Here is a 19,782-nt window from a genome sequence, read left to right as displayed (position 1 = left end):
AAGACAGGTCCACTCCCACCTCACATAGCACACACTGTATATATAACGGGCATTATTAGCTAGAGGAAGACAGGTCCGTTCCCACCTCACACAGCATACACTGTAGATATAACAGCCATTATTAGCTAGAGGAAGACGGGTCCATTCCCACCTCACACAGCATATACTGTATATATAACAGCCATTATTAGCTATAGGAAGACAGGTCCATTCCCACCTCACACAGCATACGAACATATAAACAAACTTCTGCTGGGGTAAGAATTGTGCTGTTCCGTCTCCTGACAGGCAGCTTTTTTTTCCTAAGGAGCGGAGAAAGTCCAGCTCCTCTTCCTTCATTTGCTTCCTCAACTTCTCCATCAGCTCCTCTTCTCTCCTCCTCTGTTCTTCCTCATGTTTCTGTTTCATCTCCTCTTCTTTCCTGCTCAGCTCCTCTTTGTGTTTCTTATTCAGCTCCTGTTCCTTTAGTCTCATCCTTTCTTCTACCTGCTGGTAAATCTCATTTGGGAGGTAGCAGCCTCCACTTCCCTTCACCATGTTGTCTATCTTGTCCAGGGGCTGTGTGACCTGAGTGCGATCGCTCCTCTTCTTATTGTTGAGAACATGATACCTGTTCCCACATTTCTCAACAAGCTGCTGGAGCTTCTCTCCAGCTTCCTCAATGTACTGCTGAATCTTCCTGCCTCTCAGATAATCCCAGCGAGTGAAAAGGATCATCGTGTTCCTCACAGCTCTCTCACCAAACAGCTCCTGCACTTTATCAAAGGATCTGCAACACTCTTCTACTATAGACTCACGGTGAGAGGCAATCGTTTGTTTTGTATACACGGGTATCACCAGGAGGAAAGCGTGGGGTCCCGGGGCAGACAGAGAAACACATCTCTCAATCTCAACCCGGTCTGTGTCTAACAAGTCTGGAGTGTTGACCACAGTGACCTGTCTCCCAGACACTTCCCCTGTTCTCTTCTCACACTCCTTTGTTACAGCGGAGAAGATGAATCCCGATCTTCCCTCCGCTCTGTCCAGGATGGTGTTTCCTGATGCACTCTTCCCAGCCCATCCTCCCCCAAGCAGCACGATCCTCAGCTCAGAGGCGCTGAGCAGCTCTTGAGAAACAGTTTCTTCAGCCATGATCCCCCGCCCTGTTAGAGAAAGAACAGTTTGCTCCTCTTAGAAATGAAAGCCAGGGCTGCTGCTGAGACACTAACGCGCGTTTTATTTATTGTTGTTTTATTTTACTTTCACTTTGTAATCACAGACGGGTGTGGTCATGGATTTTATACTGCAGATTATCCCACTCGATAAAGCAGGCAACGTCGAGACGTATTATAAAGAAAACAGCGTTTATTTTATCAAATAAGATTGTAAAAAAAAAGCGTTTGTTTTGGTTTTGATACTTGACCTTGTTGAAAAAACTTGAGCACAGCGAGTCAAACTTTGGACTTTGGCTTTGATTGGAAAATAAAGAAGAACAGGAAAAAGGGACTTCCGATTATTTGCGAACAAAGCTACGCAGCCAATAATATGTGGTCGGAGGCTGAATTATTTGTCATTACAAAAAATTTGTTGAGTGTGAAAACTTTTGGAGCGCTGCCCCCCCCACCCCCCCCCCCCCCCCTCTCTCTCCTCTCTCTCTCTCTCTCTTTCGTCTCTTTCTCTTTCTCTCTTTCTCTCTTTCCCTTTCTCCTCCCTCTCTCTCTCTCTCTCTCTCGCTCACCCTCTCTCTCGCGGGCGGGAGAGAGATCTCCCCGCGTCAACGCTAACCGCCAAATTTTTTACTCCTACCGCTCCCGCTCCCGCATCCCGCCCCCACACCAAGCCCCGCCACCAACCCCCGCTACAGCCGATCCACTGAACTTGCAGCACCTATTTGGCGTGCTCGGCGTGTCTGGTCCACGACCTTCGCTGTGTGGCGGGTCCTCGGGCTACTTCAGTCGGCGCAAACAACCCAACGCAATTATTCTTCACCAAGCACGACGACGGATGGCCTTAGCCGTAAACGAGCTCTACGCGACCGCTCCAACAGAAAGAAGTCTACACGTTACGCGCCTATTCATGCTCTTACTCTTAATTGTGGCCCTGAACCTTGGTTGATCCTTTTTGGGTGAACAGACAAGTCTCCGAGAGTAAGGGAACGTTCTCACACAAAATTGTCGCGCCAGGGGCCGGCAAGGTGCAACCCCCCCACCCCCCCCCCACCCCCCAAAACAAAACAAAAAATTTTGCCAAAGGTTATTCTGCGGCGATTGATTGTTAGTGAAAGGAAGGTGTGTAATTTGAGTTTTGTCATGTTTTGGGGTGGGGTTATATTGTAAAAAAGTAAGTATAATTTGAAATTTTTTTTGTAAATTTTGTGTTGTCGCGGCGGCTGTAATTATTCTTTAGTTGCGTTAAATTTTTAGCAAAATACAAAATTCAAACCCGAAGTGTTTTATTCATTTGTGTTTAAACTTGTAAATATAATTAGAAACATATATTAAGCCACCCGATAATAATAATAATAATTACCTGATAACTTATTTTCTCCACAGATTCCGCTTCATAATCTTGACCATTTTGTTTTTATTATATCCCGTTAACATTTTTCCCAGGACCCCCCCCCCCGCCCCCCCCCGCGTGTAAGCGAGGCTCGTCTCCTGTATTTATAGCCGCGTATATTGTTTTAAACTATATTTATTCGTGTCTTTGCTGTCGTTGTTTTAATCTTTAACTCCGCGCTGAAATATTCAGGCAGCGCCGCTTCAGCCGTTGAGATTCGAACTCCTCCAGTTTGAATCGGCAGCTCGCGCTGCTCCCGGTGCGCGCCGCTGTGTGCTGGTGACGCATTTTTGGCGGGCAATGGCTGCAGATGTGTAAACGGTACAAGCCCTCAATAAAAGCGCGGACTTACAGGTGTGGGTACAAGCAGCAGTAACCCCGGGGCTTCTCCTACCAGTTCTCTCCTCTTCAGCAGTCAGAGCCCTCATTTTCAACCCCCCCGAGTTGCTCCCGCCTGCAGCGTCAGGGAGGCGTGTATCGGGGTTTGAACAGGTGGCATTACTGTGGGTTTGATGCGGAGCGGTGAACCCTCAAATACAGCCCCGGAGCGGAACCGCTGCAATGCGCGCACTCAGCACAGGCATCGAGAATGAAGCGACTGAAGAGCGGCTTTCTGAACTCGCAGCCAAAGCAACGCAGATTCACAAATACAATCAATGCAAAAAATAAACCCCGTGCATGCGAGTGACTGCAGGAAGAAGCGTTGCGGGTGATTCCACACATCATAACAAGGGAAAGGGGGGACAGTAACAAGACAGTGGGGTCTGAATGGGTTAACATTAACAGCAGCCTGATATAAAACCGCAGCAGCGAGACCAGAACCTGCTGTTCTGTTACAGAGTCCCTCACAATGAGTGGGATACTGAACTGTGCAATATGTGCCCAGCAGCAGATAGGAGAGGCGTGTCATCCCACTGCAAGCTGGGACCAGGTGAGAGCTGAACCAACACCAGCACCCTTCCCCTCCCTGTATCCCAGGCCAGCGCTGCCAACCAGAACCTGCTCCCTGGGACTCCCACCTGCTTTAATGAAGGGGCTGATCACACACTGAACAACAACACAGGGAATAATCCCCATTGAAAGAGGCGTTGATCATTGAGAGCCCCCGAGGTCACTACAAACCCTGCAAACGCATGTGAATTGTGAAGGGCTGGTTATCCTGTATCCAGGCTCAGATTGGGGAATGAAGGGATCCACACACAGGCTTGCAGGTAGTCTATAGTGACACTTTTATTAATACACTGCTTGATGCACACACCTTATAGTCCTCTGCGATACACAGCATCTCGGTGCTCAGCTGCGGAAGGAGTATTCATTAGTGTTAAACTGGGTTTATTCATTATACACTGGAAAATTATATTCCACTTTTGAATAATACTCTATATGTGATTTATATTTTATTGTTAAATATCACTTAGTGAAAGCATATGAAACATTGCAGATTTATCAACAAGTCTAAGACAAACTTTCTTATTTCATTTCAACTAAAAAAAAAAGTGACCTGTTAGTTAAAATATAAAAATCTATATTTCTTAAGTCATACAAAAAAAAATCACAGCTCTTAAGCTGAGGATGCTGAGTGGACACTGAATCTACTTTGTGGCTTGGAACTTGGTTTCAAGAGACTAGGTTTCAGACCGATCTGTGGCACACCGGGGGAGACTTGGGGTTTGATACAGCGAAGCCGCTTCAAACTTGATCTCCCGGGGGCCTTTGAAACGGACCGAGTCCCTGAACAAGGAGGTTCAGATACATGAGAATATAAGAAAAGAGACAAACAAGAGGAGGAGAAGCAGCTCGTTCATTCTCAAGAATAAAACACCCGAGTGTTTGTGCTCACTGGAGTGCTCCGTGTGTGGCTCCTACTGGCCCTATGCACTGAAGTGCACACTGACCCTCAAGTGCGGCTTCTGGATACGGACACTGCAGTGCAATTGCATGAGACCAGAAAAGAGGGCGTTGTCCCTCAAAATCCAGGAAAATGGCTTCAGATCCCACGGCAGTCGCATGTATTTTATTATTTGGTTGTATACTGACATCTCGTGGTCCAGTCCAGTACAAACAGTGACAACAGACTTTAAGCCTTCATTGATATGGAGACCCTATTGTAACAGCTCGTTAGTGTTAGTCAGTGTTTATATTGTTACAGGGTGAACCAGAACAAGTGCTTCTGAAATAACCTGCAGTATAGAACGAGTCATAACACACACACACACACACACACACACACACACACACACACACATACAACTTCTAAAGTAAGTAAAAGTTGACCACAGAAGTAAATTTAACACATTTTTATCTATTATACCAATATCGTAAGTCCAATTGGGAATGTGGGGAGGGACAGGGTATTCAATAACCCCACCCCCTGTTCACCCACACCACCCCGAGAGCCAATAACCCCACCCCCTGTTCAATAGCACCACCCCATGTCCAATAACCCCACCCCCTGTTCAATAACACCACCCCCTGTTCAATAGCACCACCCCATGTCTCAGACGAGAACTGCCAAGGACACACGACGGAGATAACGGTAGCGATAGACACACGTTTTATGACAAGGGCTCGCGTAGAGAAGGAGAGTCGCGACGACGAGGACATGACTTAGTGACGGGAAACTCGACGAGGAAAGAGAATAACGAAGGAATCGTCGCACGTAATGATGACGGGGATGCGACAGAGAAGAGATAACGGCAGACCTACTGACACACATTCTGACGGGGAACGGAGTCGGGGAGGAGAGTCACCGCGACGTGACGTGAGTAGTGCGGGGATCAGCGGAAAGTTACTTTCTCCTCTCGCTTCAGCGGGCTTTTCATACGTGCTGATAAACTCATTGAATCTCTCTGCTTTTGGTCTGATGATTTCCTCGTAGCGCTGCCTGACCGCCTCTATCTCTCTCCTGTGTTTCTCCTCGTACTCTCCCCTCTCTCTCTCCCCCTTTTCCATGCAATCCTCCTTCTCTCGCTCCGCTCTTTCTCTCTCCTCTCTCTTTCTCCTCAGCTCTTCCTCCAGTTTGATCCTGTGATTCTCTCCCTGTTCTTTCCTCAGCTCTTCCTCCAGCTCTCTGATCCTCTCCTCCAGCTCTCTGATCTTCTCGTCTCTTTTCTGGATTTCCAATCTCATCTTCATGTCTGTGTTCTCCAGTTCTTTCAGGTGCTTTGCCCTCAGCTCCTCTTCCTCCCTCAGTATTGTCTCTTCCTTCTCCTTCAGTATCTCCTCTTGTCTTTGTCTGATCTTTGCTTCTGCTTGCTGGTACATCTCACTGGTGTAGTAGCTGTCGTTGTTTCCCTTCACCATGTTGTCTATCTTGTCCAGGAGCTGTGTGACCTGACTGTGATCGTTTCTGTTCATATTGTTGAGAACATGATACCTGGTCCCACATTTCTCAACAAGATGCTGTAGCTCCTTGCTGCCTGTCTCAATGTAGTCCTCAATGGTCTTGCCTTTCAGTTTGTCACCGTGTGTGAAAAGCAGCATCGTGTAGCTCCTCACAGCCTCCTCACTGAATATCTCCTGGACTGTCTCCACTGCTCTCCTCTCTTCCTCTGGGAATCGGTCCACCGGTATCACCAGGAGGAAAGCGTGGGGTCCCGGGGCAGACAGAGAGACACAGCTCGTAATCTGGAGTTTGTCCTGAGAGAGCTCTGGAGTGTCGATCACAGCAACAGGTCTCCCAGCCACATGTCCTTTTCTCTTCTCACACTCCCTCGCTACTGCAGAGGAGCTGGCTTCAGATCTGAACTCCTCTCTGCCCAGGACGGTGTTTCCTGCTGCACTCTTCCCAGCCCCAGTCTTCCCAATCAGCACCATCCTCAGCTCAGGGGGGCTGGGAGACGCTTGGTTATCTGCAAAGGGAGCCTCTCCTTCACCTCCAGAAACTGAAAAACAACAAAATATATATATATATATATCCCAGGAGAAAGTTGTTTGTTAGCATGAATCGGTGGTCTTATTCGCAGCCGACTGTAGAATGTTAACCCCCAGTCAAGACATATAAAGTGGAACTGACTCTTGGTTGAGTAAAGTATTAGGATCTTCTGTTAAAAGTTAGCGTGAGTGAGAAGTCAACCCAACTAGAGGAACGATCAAAAAAAGAAGAGTAACTGTCCGTCGAACCTCGGGAGCTAAGAAGCAAGAGGTGAAACGCAAGTCCTCTGTGACGTTTTTGAAGACAGGTCCATTCCCACCTCGCACAGCATACACTGTATATATAACAGTCATTATTAGCTAGAGGAAGACAGGTCCATTCCCACCTCACACAGCATACACTGTATATATAACAGGCATTATTAGCTAGAGGAAGACAGGTCCATTCCCACCTCACACAGCATACACTGTATATATAACAGCCATTATTAGCTAGAGGAAGACAGGTCCATTCCCACCTCACACAGCACACACCCTGCCCTACCCACATGCACTCAGGCACACACTAAACTATACACATGCACTCTCACACACACACTAAACTATACACATGCACTCTCACACACACACAAAACTATACACATGCACTCTCACACACACACAAAACTATACACATGCACTCAGTGTGTGTGGTGATTTCGATACTGATGCCGGGAGAGTTGTGTGTGGGTGATTTTGATATGTGTACGTGAGAGTTTGTTTGTGTGGTTACTATACACATGCACTCAACACACACACACATTGTGATTTGCTATTTGTGTTGGAGTTACACTAAACTATACACATGCACTCTCACACACACACTAAACTATACACATGCACTCACACACACACACTAAACTATACACATGCACTCTCACACACACACTAAACTATACACATGCACATACAAACACACACTAAACGATACACATGCACATAGAGACAAACATTAAACTATACACATGCACTCTCACACACACACTAAACTATACACATGCACTCTAACACACACACACTAAACTATACACATGCACTCTAACACACACACACTAAACTATACACATGCACTCTCACACACACTGTGCTTTGATATGTGGAACGTGAGAGTGGTGTTGTGATTGATATGTGTACGTGAGAGTGTGTGGTGATTGCGATGATGAGTACGGGAGAGCGGTGTGCTGATTTGATATCAGTACGTGAGTTGTTCTGCGTCACGTGTTTTGGATTATGCGTCGTGTACCGTGAAGAGGTGAGATGTGTGGTTTCGACTATGAGTACGGTAGCAGGCGTCTGCCACACTAAACTACACAGATGCACTCTCACACACACACTTTTGTACACAGATGGCACTCTCACACACACACCTTGATACGTGTTGACGTGAGAGTGGTGGTGTGTGATTTGATATGTGTTACGTTGAGGTGTGTGTGGATCTTGTTGTTTTGGGTTTTTATCGTTGAAAATAGAGGAGTACAAAATAACGGTGCATTCCTTTTTAATTTTATTTGTTAGCCGACTTACAGTAACTGAAAAGCAAAAGGAAAAGAACACTAATACGGTCCTCTTTGGGCGACTCTAATCGACTTGAATGAACTTACTCTTGGGGGGTAAGCCTTCAATGCTGTGCCTTCTCCTGACAGGCAGCTTGGACTCCTCTGCCTCTTTCTCCAGCTCCTCTTCCTTCATTTGCTTCCTCAACTTCTCCATCAGCTCCTCTTCTCTCCTCCTCTGTTCCTCCTCATGTTTCTGTTTCATCTCCTCTTCTCTCCTCCTCTGTTCCTCCTCATGTTTCTGTTTCATCTCCTCTTCTCTCCTCCTCTGTTCCTCCTCATATTTCTGTTTCATCTCCTCTTCTTTCCTGCTCAGCTCCTCTTTGTGTTTCTTATTCAGCTCCTGTTCCTTTAGTCTCATCCTTTCTTCTACCTCCTGGTAAATCTCATTTGGGATGTAGCAGCCTCCACTTCCCTTCACCATGTTGTCTATCTTGTCCAGGAGCTGTGTGACCTGAGTGCGATCGCTCCTGTCCTGATTGTTGAGAACATGATACCTGTTCCCACATTTCTCAACAAGCTGCTGGAGCTCCTCTCCAGCTTCCTCAATGTACTGCTGAATCTTCCTGCCTCTCAGATAATCCCAGTGGGTGAAAAGGATCATTGTGTTCCTCACAGCTTTCTCACCAAACAGCTCCTGCACTTTATCAAAGGATATGCAACACTCTTCTACTATAGACTCACAGTAAGAGTCAATCGTTTCTTTTGTACACACGGGTATCACCAGGAGGAGAGCGTGGGGTCCCGGGGCAGACAGAGAAACACATCTCTCAATCTCAACCCGCTCTGTGTCTAACAAGTCTGGAGTGTCCACCACAGTGACCCGTCTCCCAGACACTTCTCCTGCTCTCTTCACACACTCCGTTACTGTAGAGGAGCTGAATCCCGATCTTCCCTCCGCTCTGCCCAGTATAGTGTTTCCTGCTTCACTCTTCCCAGCCCTTCCTCTCCCAAGCAGCACGATCCTCAGCTCAGAGGCGCTGCGCAGCTCTTGAGAAACAGTTTCTTCAGCCATGATCCCCCGCCCTGTTAGAGAAAGAACAGTTTGCTCCTCTTAGAAATGAAAGCCACAGCTGCTGCTGAGACACTAACGCGCGTTTTATTTATTGTTGTTTTATTTTACTTTCACTTTGTAATCACAGACGAGTGTGGTCATGGATTTTATACTGCAGATTATCCCACTCAATAAAGCAGGCAACGTCGAGACGTATTATAAAGAAAATAGCGTTTATTTTATCAAATAAGATTGTATTTTATCAAATAAGATCGGGGGGCGTGTCTCTAGGACGTGACGTCGGGATAAACCGCACAGCCAGGTGCTGCAGCAACACACCGGCCCAGGAGCCGATGAAAGCAGCCGCTTGTGTTGCGTTAATAAGAAGGTGTCGCTGCTGCTCCTACACGGGATCGCATTTGCTCGAGTGCGCTGGCGAGGTTTCTTCAGATTGCAATGCGCGGATAATACGAGAATGAGATTTAAACAACAGGGACTGGAACCACTAGAAAAACCCACTTGCTTCAGAGGCTTCTCATTCCCAGTGCAAACTGGTTTTAACAGCGCGGTTCCCCGGGGTCGTGTCTGCTGGCTGTTTGTGATCCAATTCCGCTTCGTGTCTGGCAGCCTTGAAAATGAAGCCGCTTCGCAGCGCCGCTCTTTTATAGGAAACTCGATTTCAATTTCATTTCATTGCCAAGCGTTTCTTACCAAATGAGATTAATAATCCAGAATATCAAATCTGATTTTCTCTCAACGAGGTTGTAGATGCTGTATATTTATAAATCGTTGACCAATATGATTTAAAAAAATAATAAAAAAAAACCTCACTTCCTCAATTATTATTATCATTATTATTTTGCAATAATTCTGTACAGTTCTATGCAATTATTATTATTATTATTATTATTATTATTATTATTCTCATCAAAGTGCTTTGTCTAAAATTTCAGGTGCTGCTCTTCAGGTCTAGTTGCACTAGATGGCGCTGTTCGCTCTTAACTCTATACAGGCTGGTCTGCTCTAGCCTGTGTTACACGCGTGTCTCTGGCAGCGCAGCTACAACTGAAGAGCAGATATCAAATCTCCTTCTCTCTTCAATGTCAGTTTCTATCACTGCCTGTCGGACTCTGTCCTGTGAATTTCAGGTGCGGTGTCTTACATTTAAAAAAACAGCATTGTATATCTACAGTATGAGAACCCGTCTAAAACACAAAATACCCGCTCTCCTCCCTGCCCTCCAGGTTTAGAAATTACACTGTTTCCTTTAATAGCTCTGCTCGTTTTATTAGATTTGAAATTAATTGATCACATTTGCCATGTTAAAAAGCTGACCTCAGGAATAGTGCGTGGCCAGGCTTCCGTGGATGACGTGTCGTTTTCAGTTTTGAAAATGTATTTTATTCATTTAATTAAAATATTAAAACCAAAAAGATACAGCCTTAGGCAGGTTTCTACAGAACAATGCCGTTGTATATTAAAAGCTGATTTCATATCTGGCTGGAATGGTGTGCGCCCAGCCTTCCATGAATTGCCTCATTCATATTTTTGTATGTTTATAAAGTTTTTGTTTTATTACTTTTAACTTAATTTTCAATACAATTTAAAAACAAGACTCTAGCCCAAGCAAGCTTTGAAAAGCACAAGGATTGCTCGCTGCGCAGTCTCTAAATACCTGCCCTGCCCAGTCTCTCACATTGATTTCTAGCTTGTTTCTTGTCACTGTTTCTCACTGAGTGACTCTGTACTTGTTATAAGAGTCCTGCTGTCCAGCACAACATTAAGAGAACCGATTCTTCACAGAAATGAAGATCTGAAGGAATAACTCACCAGGGCCCGAACCGGCGGCCGCCATCTCTCCCTTCTTCTGCTCCCTATTGAAGGCAACGGCGCTGGAGTCCAAAGGTAGCTTGATCTCTACTGTTTTTATTGATTCAGTGCCGCTGCGCCTCTTATATGGTTTAATGTTTTATTGCTGTAAATGAACACACTGATACTTCCACTGCCCACTGACTGAAATCACTTCTTGTGAAATGAAAGGTGGGAGGCAGGTCACTTTTACCACAGTTCCTGTGTCCCGTCAGCCACGGTCCCGAAGCAAGGGCCGCGCCAATCCCGGTCGTCCACAGGGGCAGCTGTTGTGACACTGTACGCCACCTGTCGGTCGGATGTGGGTAGAGTAAGCATCTCTGGTTCCACATTCAAGTTGCCAAGAAGCCCGGTTTCGAGACCTCCACCACCCCCCCTAGTAAAGTTGTAAACAAGCACTTGAAAAGGGAAATAGGAAAGGAAAATCCTGATCCTTTTAGCTAAATTGGGAGGGAGACTTCCTGTGAAGGACATTGTAATTTTACCTCTTTGTTTGAACAAAAAAAGAGGAAAAAAATCGCTATTCTGCGTGGGGGTGAATAAAAAAAGGAGAGCGAGGGGCAGAAAATGATTGTTTTTAGCTGTGTGTCAGAGCGAGTTTACAGCTTTTTATGTTTTTCGTTATGGGTTGGGGCGCAGGGATGGGGTCCGTTTAGCACATTTTTTTAAAAGTTTGCTCGCCAAAGGCTCATATCGTGCCTTTTTTTTTTTTTTTAAAACGTTCAACGTTCTCTTGTAAAAGGTTGAGTATGTCTCTCAAGTTTTTTTTTACGGGAAACAAGAAGTGGTGACGGCCGCGGTGACCACTCGTGTGTTTTTTTTTTTTTTTTTTTTCAAATTTCTTCTTGACTGTTTATTAATTTTTTTTTTCCAATGTATATAAATATTTTAGTTTTAGAAATGTTACAGCGAGGAAACATTCACAAACAAAAAAAATAAATAAACTTTTGTGTAAATAAATAAAATCAAATGAAAAATTCGAACCTTGACACGGACAGCATCCCGGTGTTGCAATAGAAAATACACCCCCGTTTCACAGTTTGCCATTCGTGGACCCTTACTGTAGAGCAGAGAAGGACAAAGTGCTGCCTCTCCTGCTCTGAATCGTTTTAATCAAACCAATGAAATAAACCCCCGTCTGTCCAGACCCTGCAATCGTTCATCTTCCCTGTTAAACTCGGAGTGGAGTAAATGTCCCTCCCGGACCCTGATTGATTGAGTGACTGATTGATTAATTGATTGAGACACCTGCCAGCTCTAGAGTGTATTATAAAACCTGCCCTTTGTGTCTCAGCGCCCTGTAATGCTCCCGAACCACCACCAGGAGGAGACTAGCAATACAGTCCACCTGTCTTATTTAAACCTCTGCAATTCTGAAGTAGCTGAGTTCTACACTAAGCACTAAGGGGGCTGCATTACAGTCACTGCCTGGGCTGACGTACTCTGGAGGGAACACGGGACCACTTTGCATGCCTTGGAACTTGGTTTCAGGAGACAAGGTTTCAGGGGTACACCAGGGGAGACCTGGTGGGGGGTGGGGGGGTTGGATACAGCGACCTCAGACTAGGTCTCCTGGAACCAGGTTTCTAGCCACATGTTCCTGTAACAGTGGCTTGGTGTTCACTCGGTATCGAGACACTAGAAAGCTTTCCAGTAGAAAGCGCCGCTTCCCTTTTCGTGGATGCAGAGCGCTGGCTGGCAAACCGTTCCACGGCCTGTCTGTGGGTCCGCGGTCGGTGACAGTAACAGCAGATTCAAGCTGGACACTAGACTGCGCTGCCTCCTGGAGACACTGCCTGTTTTACACACTAGGGGGCGGCGTTTGAAAAACCAACACTAAGTTATGTACGTAGATGCAAGTTTAACATGGTTTTGTCTTGAGTCAGTTGATGCTTTTGGGACAGTGTCAGGTACAACTGTACAAACTACAGCCATACAGCTGACTGACTGATTACATCTACACAGACCAGTTTTGTGTTTTTTTTTTTTTTTATTTTCTGATGTTCTCTGAAGGTGCTGCTCTTGATTTGACCACTTGGTGGCAGTGTTCTGTACCGTGCTGTACCTGCTCTGATTGTATACACTAGGGGGAGGGGGTGTGGAGTTTAGCAGCGTTAAGACCTGACTCTTAAAACACTAGAGAAGTTAGCAGATTGTTTAGCGCTAGTTGCAATGTTTGTTGTGTACACTAGGGGGCAGTGTGGAGTTCAGACCGGACTGTTTCAGTAGCAGTGTGTTTGTGTAGCGCTGCTTGCAATGGCTGTGGTGTACACTAGGGGGCAGTGTGGAGTTCAGACCGGACTGTTTCAGTAGCAGTGTGTTTGTGTAGCGCTGCTTGCAATGGCTGTGGTGTACACTAGGGGGCAGTGTGGAGTTCAGACCGGACTGTTTCAGTAGCAGTGTGTTTGTGTAGCGCTGCTTGCAATGGCTGTGGTGTACACTAGGGGGCAGTGTGGAGTTCAGACCGGACTGTTTCAGTAGCAGTGTGTTTGTGTAGCGCTGCTTGCAATGGCTGTGGTGTACACTAGGGGGCAGTGTGGAGTTCAGACCGGACTGTTTCAGTAGCAGTGTGTTTGTGTAGCGCTGCTTGCAATGGCTGTGGTGTACACTAGGGGGCAGTGTGGAGTTCAGACCGGACTGTTTCAGTAGCAGTGTGTTTGTGTAGCGCTGCTTGCAATGGCTGTGGTGTACACTAGGGGGCAGTGTGGAGTTCAGACCGGACTGTTTCAGTAGCAGTGTGTTTGTGTAGCGCTGCTTGCAATGGCTGTGGTGTACACTAGGGGGCAGTGTGGAGTTCAGACCGGACTGTTTCAGTAGCAGTGTGTTTGTGTCGCGCTGCTTGCAGTGGCTCTTGTGTACACTAGGGGGCAGAGTCCTCTAGCAGACTGTCTCGTTTTAAATATATATATATATATACTGTGTGAATGTTTCCTTGCTGCATTGTAGCTAGTACGGTATAGAAATCGCATAACCATGCAGTATTCGATGGGGTTTCCTCTCTCCCGGAAAAATAAGAGAAAAATTTTTATTTATCTGCTGTACATCGTGCACTGCCAGAATAGAGTTTAGGGTTTTTGTTTTGTTTTTTTTTTTTTTTTTTTTTGGGAGGATTGATGGTTTTTATTTTTTCTGATTTTTCTACCCGTGTATAACTTATTGATCATTCTGTACCTGGCTTTTTATAAATCTCCGGTAGTCAATCTGTGTGTGTGTGTGAGTGAGTGAGACAGAGAGAAGGGGGGGGAGAGAGGGTTTATTGACCCTCCTCAAATTCTGACCCCCCTCCTCCTCCCGTCGCACCACCACCACGAGCCTCCGGGGGTGTAAGAGAGCATTGTTTTTAAATAAACTTAAAAAAAAAAAAAAACTCAGCCCGTGTCTTGCCTGCTTCTTTCCACTCTGTCTCTCAATCGAATGCTGATGTTACCTTGCTGACACATTGAAGATGAAGCATATTTAAGTCTGTTTTTAGTAATGAAGTAATGAAAGATGTCTCGAGTAACTGGTCCCCACAGATACAATATTACATGTATACAGTAGAAATGTAATTCTAAACCTACACAGTAACTTACAGACATCATGTAGAGCGTATGGCATTATTAAACAAATGACCTTTTCTTGCTTTTATTTCATTTTGAAAGCAAGGCTCCCGAGCGCAGTGATTATATTTCAATTACTTTGCTGCATGTAATTCACACAATATAGATAGATAATACACAGCATATTAAAGCTGGCTAGAATCTATGAAGCAATTAAACAAATGATTTAAAGTACAAGATGATTTCTAAAGTCTTACAATGCATTTAGTGTCATATGAACGCCTGCTTCTCACTGGCTTATTCATTACAGGTACAGACAGTGACGGCTGTAAGAGCTCTGCATTGGAAGCCTGGTGCAGTTTTCACATCAGTGTGGTCCATGTTATCATCGCTGTGTTTTGTGTGGCTCTTTTGCTGCCTGTGTTCCTAATATTGTTGCTGTTGCTGCTCCTAGTATAGCTCCTATCAGCACTCCTGCTGCAGCTCCTACTGGCCCCCATATGACTCCAGCTACGGCCCCTATTGCTGCCCCTACTGACCCTCCAAATACTGCCGCTGAGGAACTGAGAGATTGATTTTCAGGTGACTTTTCCTCCAGCTCTCTCCTTTTCTCCCTCTCTTTCTTCAGCTCCTGCTCCCCCTCTTGTGCTCTCTTCAGCTCCCGCTCCAGCACTCTGGATTTCTCCCTCTCTCTCTCCTGCTCCTCCTCCAGCTCTCTCCTTTTCTCCCTCTGTTTCTTCAGCTCTTGCTCCCCCTCTTGTGCTCTCTTCAGCTCCCGCTCCAGCACTCTGGATTTCTCCTTCTCTCTCCTCAGCTCCAGTTGTAGCTCCAGCTCTCCTGGCCTCTCCTTTAGCAGTTTGCTCTTTTCATATCCCACCCTGTCAATCTGCTCTTCTCTCTTCTTCCTTAGCCTCACTTCTCCAGCCTTCTCTTCTGCTTGCTGGTACATCTCACTGGTGTAGTAGCTGCCGTTGTTTCCCTTCACCATGTTGTCTGTCTTGTCCAGGAGCTGTGTGACCTGAGTGCGATCGCTCCTGTCCTCAGTGTTGAGAACATGATACCTGTTCCCACATTTCTCAACAAGCTGCTGGAGCTCCTTGCTGCCTCTCTGAATATAATCCTCAATGGTCTTGCCTTTCAGTTTGTCACCGTGTGTGAAAAGCAGCATCGTGTAGCTCCTCACAGCCTCCTCACTGAATATCTCCTGGACTGTCTCCACCGCTCTCCTCTCTTCCTCTGGGAATCGGCCCACCGGTATCACCAGGAGGAAAGCGTGGGGTCCCGGGGCAGACAGAGAGACACAGCTCCTAATCTGGAGTTTGTCCTGAGAGAGCTCTGGGGTGTCGATCACAGCAACAGGTCTCCCAGCCACTTGTCCTTTTCTCTTCTCACACTCCCTCGTTACTGCAGAGGAGCTGGCTTCAGATCTGAACTCCTCTCTGCCCAGGATGGTGTTTCCTGCTGCACTCTTCCCAGCCCCAGTCTTCCCAAGCAGCACCATCCTCAGCTCAGGGGGGCTGGGAGGCGCTTGGTTATCTGCAAGGGGAGCCTCTCCTTCACCTCCAGACACTGAAAAACAACAAAAAATATATATATCATAATCAAAGTGAGAAACAAGCTTACTTACCACCAGAATAAGCGTCGGCTGAAACCCTACAATTAGGGTTCAGTTCTGTATTATTTCACCTTGATGGAACAAACTCATTTCTATCCTAGAAGAACAATTTCAATCTCACTCACTGCTGGGGGGGTTGAACACCTTGCTCTCCACTTTGCTTTCAGACACTGCAAAAGAAGAAGACAGGTCCATTCCCACCTCACACAGCATACACTGTATATATAACAGCCATTATTAGCTAGAGGAAGACAGGTCCATTCCCACCTCACACAGCATACACTGTATATATAACAGCCATTATTAGCTAGAGGAAGACAGGTCCATTCCCACCTCACACAGCATACACTGTATATATAACAGCCATTATTAGCTAGAGGAAGACAGGTCCATTCCCACCTCACACAGCATACACTGTATATATAACAGCCATTATTAGCTAGAGGAAGACAGGTCCATTCCCACCTCACACAGCATACACTGTATATATAACAGCCATTATTAGCTAGAGGAAGACAGGTCCATTCCCACCTCACACAGCATACACTGTATATATAACAGCCATTATTAGCTAGAGGAAGACAGGTCCATTCCCACCTCACACAGCATACACTGTATATATAACAGCCATTATTAGCTAGAGGAAGACAGGTCCATTCCCACCTCACACAGCATACACTGTATATATAACACCCATTATTAGCTAGAGGAAGACAGGTCCACTCCCACCTCACACAGCATACTCACACAGCATACACTGTATATAACAGCCATTATTAGCTAGAGGAAGACAGGTCCATTCCCACCTCACACAGCATGTATTCATGTAACTTCATAACCCAGTTAAGGGTTTCAAAATGTTATTAAACTGTGAGGCTCATTCTGTTCCATGGTGGCCTTGTGAGAGCCTGTGAAAGTTTTCTAAATATTATTTTCAGAACAATCTTAAACAAACTTACTCCTGGAGGGTAAGAATTGGATGGTGTTCCCTCTCCTGACAGGCAGCTTGGAATAATAATTTTGCCTCAAGAGGTCCCACAGAAAGACTGAACTTCATATTTGGCTCAGAAAGATGATTTTACTGAACTGACAGTCGGGGAGGAATAAAAGGAATACTTACAGTTGGGACGATCTCCTTCAATGCTGTTCCTTCTCCTGACAGGCAGCTTGGACTCCTCTGCCTCTTTCTCCAGCTCCTCTTCCTTCATTTCCTTCCTCAACTTCTCCATCAGCTCCTCTTCTCTCCTCCTCTGTTCCTCCTCATATTTCTGTTTCATCTCCTCTTCTTTCCTGCTCAGCTCCTCTTTGTGTTTCTCATTGAGCTCCTGTTCCTTTAGTCTAATCCTTTCTTCTACCTGCTGGTAAATCTCATATGATATTGGGAGGTAGCAGCCTCCACTTCCCTTCACCATGTTGTCTATCTTGTCCAGGAGCTGTGTGACCTGAGTGCGATCGCTCCTGTCCTCATTGTTGAGAACATGATACCTGTTCCCACATTTCTCAACAAGCTGCTGGAGCTCCTCACCAGCTTCCTCAATGTGCTGCTCAATCGTCCTGCCTCTCAGATAATCCCCGCGGGTGAAAAGGATCATCGTGTTCCTCACAGCTCTCTCACCAAACAGCTCCTGCACTTTATCAAAGGATTCGCAACACTCTTCTACTATAGACTCACGGACAGAGTCAGTCATTTCTTTTGTATACACGGGTATCACCAGGAGGAAAGCGTGGGGTCCCGGGGCAGACAGAGAAACACATCTCTCAATCTCAACCCGGTCTGTGTCTAACAAGTCTGGAGTGTCGACCACAGTGACCCGTCTCCCAGACACTTCTCCTGCTCTCTTCTCACACTCTCTCGTTACTGCAGAGGAGCTGAATCCAGATATAGACTCTGTTCTGTCCAGGATGGTGTTTCCTGCTGGACTCTTCCCAGCCCAGCCTCTCCCAAGCAGCACGATCCTCAGCTCAGAGGGGCTGTGCAGCTCTTGAGAAACAGTTTCTTCAGCCTCTTGTTCTTCAGACATGATCCCCCGCCCTGTTAGAGAAAGAACAGTTTGCTCCTCTTAGAAATGAAAGCCAGGGCTGCTGCTGAGACACTAACGCGCGTTTTATTTATTGTTGTTTTATTTTACTTTCACTTTGTAATCACAGACGGGTGTGGTCATGGATTTTATACTGCAGATTATCCCACTCAATAAAGCAGGCAACGTCGAGACGTATTATAAAGAAAATAGCGTTTATTTTATCGAATAAGATTGTAAAAAAAAAAAAAAAAAAAAAAAAACAAAACAAAACAACTGAGCTCGTTTGAACCTGAAACCGAAACTAAACCATTTCTTTCTTTCTCTTTCTTTCGTTCTTTCCTGCAATCTAATAAAACTCTTGTTTCGATGCAGTCGGGTTATTATTACACCGCCCTCGACTTTAATAAGACAGTAATGTTTTTAAACTCACCTTTTTGAAAACCTGCGGCTGCCACCCCTCTCTCTCTCTCTCTCTGTCTCTCTCTACAGGGGCGCTGTGGCGATGCTTTTAAAAATGAGGAAGCGAGAGACAGGCGAGGGGCGGGGCGGGAAATTTTTTTATAATTTACCCCCCCCCCCTCCTTTACCCCCCCCCCTCACTCGGGGGGGGGGGGGGGGGGGGGCGGGGGGCGTGTCTCTAGGGCGTGACGTCGGGATAAACCGCACAGCCAGGTGCTGCAGCAACACACCGGCCCAGGAGCCGATGAAAGCAGCCGCTTGTGTTGCGTTAATAAGAAGGTGTCGCTGCTGCTCCTACACGGGATCGCATTTGCTCGAGTGCGCTGGCGAGGTTTCTTCAGATTGCAATGCGCGGATAATACGAGAATGAGATTTAAACAACAGGGACTGGAACCACTAGAAAAACCCACTTGCTTCAGAGGCTTCTCATTCCCAGTGCAAACTGGTTTTAACAGCGCGGTTCCCCGGGGCCGTGTCCAGGCAACCCCCCCCCCCCCCAAAAAACAAAAAAACAAATTAAAAACGGTTTCTAAATAAGACGCCGCCAAATAAGAAATCAACTTTCCACACATTTTAACCAAAAAAATACAAAACCCGCACCCGAATATAACATTGTTTTCATTCATATTTAAAAAAAAAAAAAAGACATTTAAACACAACAGCGGCCGCCGACTTAATAAGAAATCAACGCAATTTAGCAAAATACAAAATTCAAACCCGAAGTGTTTTATTCATTCGTGTTTAAACTTGTAAATATAATTAGAAACATATATTAAGCCACCCGATAATAATAATAATAATAATAATAATAATTACCTGATAACTTATTTTCTCCTCAGATTCCGCTTCATAATCTTGACCATTTTGTTTTTATTATATCCCGTTAACATTTTTCCCAGGACCCCCCCCCCCGCCCCCCCCCGCGTGTAAGCGAGGCTCGTCTCCTGTATTTATAGCCGCGTATATTGTTTTAAACTATATTTATTCGTGTCTTTGCTGTCGTTGTTTTAATCTTTAACTCCGCGCTGAAATATTCAGGCAGCGCCGCTTCAGCCGTTGAGATTCGAACTCCTCCAGTTTGAATCGGCAGCTCGCGCTGCTCCCGGTGCGCGCCGCTGTGTGCTGGTGACGCATTTTTGGCGGGCAATGGCTGCAGATGTGTAAACGGTACAAGCCCTCAATAAAAGCGGGGCGGCACACACATAATATATATATATATATGTTATCTCTATCTCCTTTTAACTACATCTCGCTCTATCTAAAGATAGTGTGTATTGGTAGT

General features: G+C 45.9%; 1 protein-coding gene across 1 annotated transcript in view; it reads right to left on the bottom strand.

The window, feature by feature from the left end:
* Nucleotides 1-18,278, bottom strand: part of LOC121306058 (trichohyalin-like) — a 19,054-nt gene extending 776 nt beyond the window's left edge. Inside the window, exons 1-6 of the mRNA XM_041237762.1 lie at nucleotides 17,141-18,278; nucleotides 14,794-15,974; nucleotides 10,828-10,948; nucleotides 8,428-9,029; nucleotides 5,331-5,841; nucleotides 223-1,169 (exon numbers count right to left, since the gene is read on the bottom strand). Coding sequence (XP_041093696.1) covers nucleotides 223-1,169; nucleotides 5,331-5,841; nucleotides 8,428-9,029; nucleotides 10,828-10,948; nucleotides 14,794-15,974; nucleotides 17,141-18,041 — 4,263 coding nt within the window. The 5' untranslated portion in view covers nucleotides 18,042-18,278. The remainder of the gene's footprint in view (nucleotides 1-222; nucleotides 1,170-5,330; nucleotides 5,842-8,427; nucleotides 9,030-10,827; nucleotides 10,949-14,793; nucleotides 15,975-17,140) is intronic.
* Nucleotides 18,279-19,782: the final 1,504 nt, after the last annotated feature.

The sequence above is a fragment of the Polyodon spathula genome, chromosome 46 (assembly GCF_017654505.1).
Source record: "Polyodon spathula isolate WHYD16114869_AA chromosome 46, ASM1765450v1, whole genome shotgun sequence".
Taxonomy (NCBI): domain Eukaryota; kingdom Metazoa; phylum Chordata; class Actinopteri; order Acipenseriformes; family Polyodontidae; genus Polyodon; species Polyodon spathula.
The sequence above is the reverse complement of the archived record's forward strand: the minus strand, read 5'-3'. Positions and strand labels throughout refer to the sequence as shown.